This window comes from Cucurbita pepo, chromosome 9, assembly GCF_057944985.1.
Source record: "Cucurbita pepo subsp. pepo isolate OVF chromosome 9, ASM5794498v1, whole genome shotgun sequence".
NCBI classification, from domain to species: Eukaryota; Viridiplantae; Streptophyta; class Magnoliopsida; order Cucurbitales; family Cucurbitaceae; genus Cucurbita; species Cucurbita pepo.
This window is the reverse complement of record NC_141806.1, coordinates 11,741,196-11,749,308: the sequence shown is the minus strand read 5'-3', so window position 1 is coordinate 11,749,308 and position 8,113 is coordinate 11,741,196. Positions and strand designations below refer to the sequence as shown.

Below are 8,113 nucleotides of genomic sequence, written 5' to 3'. Positions count from 1 at the left end.
CAATAATATTTTTAATAATTTAGATTTAATAAAAATATTGTTCAACTTTGCACTTTTACTGTAAAATATTTTTTAACTTTCAAAATTTTTAATAATAACTTTAATTTTTTTTTTAATTTTTTTTAATTATTTTTTTATTTTTTATTTTTTACCTACCTGGAAACCGTAAAAAAAATACCTACAAAATAGTATCAAATTTTCCAAACATTCATTAATATATTTAAACTTTCTTAAAAAAATTTAAATTTTTTTATTTTTATTATTTTTATTTTTTTATCATTAATAATAATACTAAGGGTATTTTCGTAAAGCTTAGTATAAGGGTATTTTTGGAACAAAGTAGAATAGTTTCGGACCAAATCTAAAGATGATATTTTTAATTTTTTTTTTAATTTCAGGATTTTTTTTTTTTAGAGAAAATAAAAAAATTTGAGGTATTTTTATTAACTTATCTATAAAAAAAAGAAAAAAGAAAAAAAGAAAAAGGGCAGTAATGTCAATGAGCGCTTTGAATTATAAAACAAGATTTAAGCAAAGGTCTCATTTTTTTCACACACCTGTTTCCCTTTCAACTCAGTTCCTCAAAAATTCCAAACCAGAATCAATTCGCAAGGATGAGGGAGGAGGTAATCAGCTCAGCTGGTACTGTCGATCCAACTCCGGCCGCCAGGTACTCCTCCATTCACATTCAATCATGCCTTTCATTACTCCTACGATTCTCTCAAGTTTTGGTCAACCTAGGGTTTTACAATTTTCTTCTTTCCGCTGATTTCCCCCGATTTTTAGCTCGGAATTTCCTCCACTTACTCTCTCGTGTTCGCGAGATTGTGGGACGTCCACTGAAGTTTGGAAATCTTCTCTTGCAATTGTTTTTTGGGATTTAGCTAATTTGCGGTTGCTGGGTTGGTTAGTTTAGCTAATTTTTTTTATGTCGAAAGTGGATCTGCTGTGACTGTGTTGTAATGTGAGGTGGGTTCGAAAGGGTTATGTTATGTGTTTCGTTTGTTACATGATTAGATGTTTCGTGTTTCGTGTTTGGATTGAATACGGAGAAATTGTATGTTGATATTGAGGTATGAGTCTACATAATTTGTGAAGTATACTTGTAGTTGTTTCACTGGATAATGATGGAAGGGTAAGATGCAGTTGATAATTTGAATTTACATTGTCTTACTTAGTTCTTGTTTCTCTATGAATCTTATCAGTTCTGCTGGAGCTTCATCCCCTGCTGTTCCGACAAATATTGGAAGTGTCGATGGGTCGATTCGTGGACTTGGTTCGAAAGCTGCGTCTTTATCTTATGTTGGGTCACAACCACCTCAGCCTTCCTTGAGCACGGGTGTTGGTGGTTCTGCTTTTGGTATGTCGAGAAACTCTTGCAGACCATGGGAAAGAGGAGATTTACTAAGGCGTTTGGCTACCTTTAAGCCTGGAAATTGGTTTGGAAAACCCAAGGTTATAATTTTGAATGATTATTTACATGAATCCTGCAGCATTGTGTGTGACTTTGCATGTTACTTAACAATTACTGTATATATTTGGTTCCAAAGCCAAACAGTTCTACGGCTTAAAGCTTGAAAGATAATTTTCAACTCATAATCTTAACTGGTGCTGACTGAATTCATATTGGAATACTCTGTGTTCTAGAACCAGCAGGTTAGAGCATGCAACTTTTAGTTACTTCTAGCTGAGATACGAAACTATTTGTTCTCTTGGTTTTATTGGTATCATTTATGTAAAATCATAACTTACAAAGAAAATAACGTTTTTATTCGTTCATAGAGAGAAAGACCATCAATGTGTTTTTATTTTTATTTTGTGTGTCTGTGAGCGTTTCTCATTAAACAATAACTTAAAAGATAGCTTTTGGAATCATACTGTTCATTCACACCTAGATTTTTGTTTGTGGATCTGTCTACAGAGATGCATCCAGCTTTCTGTAAGGATATATTGGAGGATTATTGAAAAGATTTTAATCTTTCTTTATTGCCTCATTCTTGGAATTATTAACAGTTAATAAAGATTCGACCTCGTATTCAATTATATTTCATGTAGTAGTCCAAACCTGAGGATTTCTTAAACTTGTTAATTTAGACATAGGCAACCTCTTGAGCCTGTGCTCAATTTAAGTTGAGAGAACTTCTCTGATGGCCTGTTAAGTACAGTTGGTTTATAGGTGTAACTGACATGAAACGATGCTATAGGTTATCGATTTTGTTAAAAAGAACAATGGCTTTTGTTAATTAATTGAAACTGTGGAGTCTATCTGGACTATTTTTTTTTAATTTTTTTTTTATCTCAATTCTTTTTCCATACAACTTTACCTTCTCCTCTTATACTACTGAAAAGTAAAAAATATTCTAATGGTAACAAATTTGGAAGCTAAGGGAATAGTATTCTTTCTTGATGTTTCGCAGGTAGTCAATTCACTTGCATGTGCACAGAGAGGTTGGATGAATGTCGATGTTGATAAAATTGAATGTGAATCTTGTGGCGCCAGTTTGAGCTTTGAATTACTACAATCATGGACATCTGCTGAAGGTTAGATTCATTAATGTTAAGCCATTACTAAAATATATATGGTTCTTTATCTATTTGGTGCCTGCCCACTCACACACACAAACACACACAAAAGAAAAGTATACCGAACGCCTGAAAGCACCTGTTGACATTTACTGAGGTATATTGATAGTTGATATTAATTACCTATGAATTGCTGATATTAATTACCTATGATTCTCCTCCTCTTTGTGTGTTAATGAAGTTCAACTTGCTGAGTTTACAAAGCAGCTGGATTCTGGACACAAAGTCTCTTGTCCTTGGAGAGGAAATAGCTGCCCTGAAAGTTTGGTGCAGTTCCCTCCAACACCCCAGTCTGCTTTAGTTGGAGGCTTTAAGGATCGATGCGATGGACTTCTGCAGTTTCAATCTTTGCCTTCTATAGCTTCTTCAGCAATTGAACAAATGCGTACTTTTCGGAGTGCACAGCTTGATCGCTTTTTAACACAATCCTCAAATTCCACGATGGGTGAAGTAAATGTAAAACCAGAGGGTACACGTGAACTACTTGACAGCTCTCAAGATGGAACGTTTTATTTGTATTCTCAAGTAGGTTACTTTATTATCATTAACGTTTCGTCGGTATTCTAATTCCCATTTATTCTTCAGCTGGATACCCTACCATACCTAATTATCTGTTGTTGTTTTTTTTTTTTTTTTTTTTTTTTCCATTTCCAGGCACAGAAAATTATTAGCCTTTGTGGGTGGGAACCAAGATGGCATTTAGATGTTCAAGACTGTGAAGAGCATTCTGCACAATCAGCTCGAAATGGATGTTCTTTTGGGCCTACTGAGGCTCAGTTGCATGATGCTGCTCAAAGCAAGAAATCACTCTCTACTTCCATTAAAAAGGACACTGGAAAGGGTAAATTGCTGGTTAAGGACTCTAGAACTGAATTTAGATCACCTATACTAGATTGTAGCATATGTGGTGCTACAGTTAGGATATTGGATTTCCCTACCGTTTCTCGACCTGCTCATTTTGCCCCTAACAACATTGATATTCCTTCTACAAGTAAGAAAATGGGTCTGACACGTGGAGTAAGTGCAGCTAGTGGAATTAACGGATGGGTGACTACTGACGATGTCGATAAAGAACGTATTGAAGATCGTGATGAAGTAGCAACGACAAACGAGGCAAACTTACAACCGAACACAGATGTTGATTTGAATCTGACAATGGCAGGGGGCCTAGACGTTTCTCAATTGGAAAAGAATACAACCTCTGAACATATTCCCAATGGGGATTTGGGAAGGGATCTGATCATTGGGCAACCTTCAGGCAGTGAGGTTGGTGATCGTGCGGCTTCATATGAATCAAGAGGTCCTAGCTCCCGTAAACGGAGTTTGGATAAACATGGGAGTTCAGATGACAGGGCTCGTGTAAGGATGCATCAAGCTGATAGTGTTGAAGGAACTGTTATAGATCGCGATGGTGATGAAGTCACAGACAATAGACAATATTCAGCTGGACCTTCAAAACGTACACGTGATTCTGATTTCTTTGATACTTTCTGTTCTTACCAAAGAGATTCAGCAGGTGCTGGTCCAAGTCATTCTATGGGTTTAGACCTTTCCATGGATGGGGAAAAATTTACTTCGTCTCAGCAAGGAGGCGACCAATATACTGGAATTCAATCAGCTAGGGATTCTACCCGTGCATCATCTGTTATTGCAATGGACACGGTGTGTCATAGTGCTGATGAGGACTCTATGGAAAGTGTCGAAAATTATCCAGGGGATGTTGATGTTCATTTCCCCTCTTCCAGTACACACGGGAATTTAGATAATAATGAAACATCAGAATTGATTTATAGCAATCAAGCTCAGCAGAGCATTTTTCTTCGACCAGCTTCCGAAGTTCCTGGTGAAATGGGTGTCAGCAGTACAAATGATGGTGAAGAAATATTCAATGCTGATACTGTCACTACTCAGGCAAGGGATGTGTTTAGCTTTGGAATAAGTGGTGGAAGTGTTGGAATGTGTGCTAGTCATGAGGCTGAAATTCATGGGGCTGATGCATTGGTTCATAGGACAGATAGCGTTGTTGGTGACGTCGAACCCAGACTAGAGGATGCAGAGAACCAGGGACAAACTGGTGAATCTGCCCCTGATCCTGGACTAATGGATGAGATTGTTCCTGATGACCTCATCAGGGAGGACCCTCATGGTGATAGCCAAGAGATGTTTTCTCGGCCTGTAGAAAGAGCTGATAGTGGATCGAAAATCGATGGTTCTGCTAAAGATGATTCTGTCGAAAGTGGTGGAAAGACGAGCCAAAGCTGCAAGACAGTCCTCGTGAATAGCAGTCACGATGCTGCTGCACGACCTACTCATGGACAAAATAAGATCAAGGATCCAAATGCGGGTATATTTTAAGAATTCTGCATATCTGGCGTAGCAATTTTACCTACTTAAACATATTATTCCAATTTTCTTCTGTTAGTGATTTGGGACTCGTCTTTTTCAGCGCCTCAAAAAGGGGAAAGCAATTATGAAATCGAGTTCGACCCAATAGTCCATCACAATCAATTTTGCCCTTGGGTAAATGGAAACGTTGCTGCTGCTGGCAGTTCAAGTGGTGGCTCCAACGCCAATGCAGATTTAGTCGCTCTTAATGGCTGGCAGCTGACATTAGATGCACTCGATGCTCTGCAATCCCTTGGGCGTACGGGAGTTCAGACGTTGCAATCTGAGTCAGCAGCATCTCTTTACAAGGTCAGTTTCCTTTTAACTTTCTACAATTCACATTAGCTAATGAAAATGAAGGCAGATCTTGTTTCTCTTTCTTCATTGAATCAATACATGAATTCTGGATTCTATTGGAGCATACCATCCTTTTTGCTTGTCTGCCATGTAAGTGCTGTTGTGCTGGATAACTCTTTGCTATAGCTTATATGGGTGGTAGAGCTGGTTTGCCTTGGGAACACTAGAGTATATATGTCATTTTCTTTCTTTCTAAAGAATCACAGCTTTCATGGAGTCACTGAAAGAATACAAAACAAAACCAGAAAACAAGCCAAACAAAAGTAGTCAAAAGGCTGTACAAAAAGAAATGAATCCAAAAATCCAATGGACTCGTGATAACAAACTTAAGAACAATGTTGAACCCTCTTTCTTTCCTCCACCAAAGGGAGAAAGCATTAGAGTGCATAGCGCTTTAATTGCTAACATCTTGAAAACTTATGTTTTGAACCGAAGAGTTCCCAGAACAACCTGAACCGTAAAACCTGGTCTCAACCAACAAAGGGATGATGATAGAGGAACTTTTTGCCTCGACGAACTCAATTGATACCAAAACTATGTACAAGTGGCCTAAATGTAAGAATATAACAGGCAATGAACCAGTCAGTGTGCTGAAAATGCAAAATTGGAAAAGAAGTTATGGTTGAACTGCCCTTAAAATGTGACATCTATAATTAAGAATATCACATTTTTGGGCCCCAAAGTAATAGCCCAAACCCACCACTAACGGATATTGTCCACTTTGGCCCGTTACGTATTGCCGTCAACTTCACGGTTTTAAAACGCGTCTATTAGGGAGAGGTTTCCACACCCTTACAAGGAATGCTTCATTCCCCTCTCCAACCGATGTCAGATCTCACACAAAGTTTCTAAAAAAGATCACTTGCCTTGAAAATGGAGTGAAGAGTAGAGATTGGAAAGGAGGCACAAAAGAAAAAAAATGATCTCTAATGTAGCAAAGAATGAAAAAGCAATGAATTACATTGAAAAATGTTTAATTATAGAATCACAGATAGAAGTTTCATCATAACCTCGGACACAAGTGGGTATATGGCCCTTCCCATGGACGTGAATGGTGGGACAACCTTTTTAACGACCAACAAACGTCCTTTGTAGGAGCATTCGAATAAAGTAAACCCTTTGTTTGACATTTTAGTCACTAATTGACTACACCTTCGAGGCTCACAATTCTTGTTCGACATTTGAGGATTCTATTGACATCGCTAAGTTTAGGGCTTGGCTCTGATTTCATGTTCGGAATAACGACTCTCCACAATGGTATGATATTGTCCACTTTGAGCATAAGCTCTCTTGGCATCGCTTTGGGCTTCCCCCAAAGGCCTCATACCAATGAAGATGTATTCCTTATAAATCCATGATCATTCCCTAAATTAGCCAATGTAGGACTCCCTCCCGACAACCCTCAACAGGATAGGCAGCAGCAGGTAATGCTCAGAGGAGACTGTTGCCATTGTCTCTCTTTTACTTCAACTTTCTTAGTATCTTGCAGGAAATCCTGTTTGGAATGAAAATAAAACAATATTTGTATATCAAATCACTGAATGAAGCATACTCTACCCCTTACCAATTCTCCCCTTTCTTTCTTTTTGTTGTCTTTCTTTCTTCGGTTTTGGGCGATGATTCTTGGCCACTTTCGTAAGAGAATCCCATCCTCAGTCTTTGTTGAGTCTGATATTAGTGGCGTATGCACTTGAATCAGCCCGTCTTTGTATAAACAAATAGTCTTCGGAAAGACGCCTCTCTGTTTCTTGTTTTATTGTTATTGTTCTGAGGAACTGAAAGATTGTGATGCTCTTGCAGGATGATCATCATGGTAAAAAACTGCTGCGACAACACTCAGCAAGCAGAAGCCAGGGGAAATCTTGAGGCTTAGCTTCCAATTGAAAGTATTCACAAACCCAAATTTCTCATCTCTTAACTTTATGAAATAGCTGCTGATTATACATTTCTACTTCTCAGCAATCTGCTAGTTTTCTGGTGATGGATCAGCCTCAAATTTCAAAAAATACGTCGTCGAGAAAGGAAGCCAGGCAACGAGGGCGTGATTCTGACTTAGCTCTCCCCATCATTTCTTTTTGCAGTGCTAAGTAAAACCTACTCAAAGTAATAGTATTTGAGCACCTATTTGGTGCAACTACAACTACTAGTATCTATCTGCTACTCAAAAGATAGTTTTGATTGTGTGCCATTTGGAGAATACTAGAGAACCTTACTCATTGTATTTATGAACTGTTCATCTCTGTTGCTGCTCAATTATGAGTTTTGCAGTTTTAGTAGTACCAGTATCATCTCTCTGTTTGTGTCAACTGTTGTAATTATAGCCTCGTTTTACTATCTTCGTCGAGGTCGTTATCCAGAGTCGATCATGGGTTCGTTTTTTTGAATATTGTAATATTAAAGACTCTTGAAATGTTGTAGCTTATGAAGATATGTTAGATTGAATTGTTCCATGGATGGCATTTCATCAGCACTTTGTTGTTGATGACTACAAATTTTTCTTGTTAAAATGCTTTCTACCTTTGTGTTGTTAAGATCATAGAATCGGACTCGACCATCAAAATACCTTCATTCGATCAAATGGAAGTATGATTTCTTTTTTCTTGAAGTAAAAACTTTATTATTTTAGTAATAAACTATCTAAAATTGATAAAAATAATTTTTTAATGTTGTTTGTCTCAAAAATATTCTTGAAAGTATTAATTATATTCTGAAATTAAAAACATACCTTATTGTTAAATTTGGATGAAAATAATCAATACGTCGTTAGTCCACCCTTAGCAAATATTGT

At 37.4% G+C, this 8,113-nt stretch overlaps 1 protein-coding gene across 1 annotated transcript; it reads left to right on the top strand.

The window, feature by feature from the left end:
• Positions 1-512: 512 nt before the first annotated feature.
• LOC111801488 (uncharacterized) lies at positions 513-7,775 on the top strand. The gene is made up of 8 exons (XM_023685498.2): positions 513-670; positions 1,206-1,455; positions 2,418-2,541; positions 2,765-3,108; positions 3,238-4,927; positions 5,030-5,277; positions 7,126-7,211; positions 7,285-7,775. The coding sequence occupies exons 1-7, from the start codon at positions 615-617 to the stop codon at positions 7,189-7,191; spliced, it is 2,778 nt and encodes a 925-aa protein (XP_023541266.1). The 5' UTR covers positions 513-614; the 3' UTR covers positions 7,192-7,211; positions 7,285-7,775.
• The last annotated feature ends 338 nt before the right edge of the window (positions 7,776-8,113 follow it).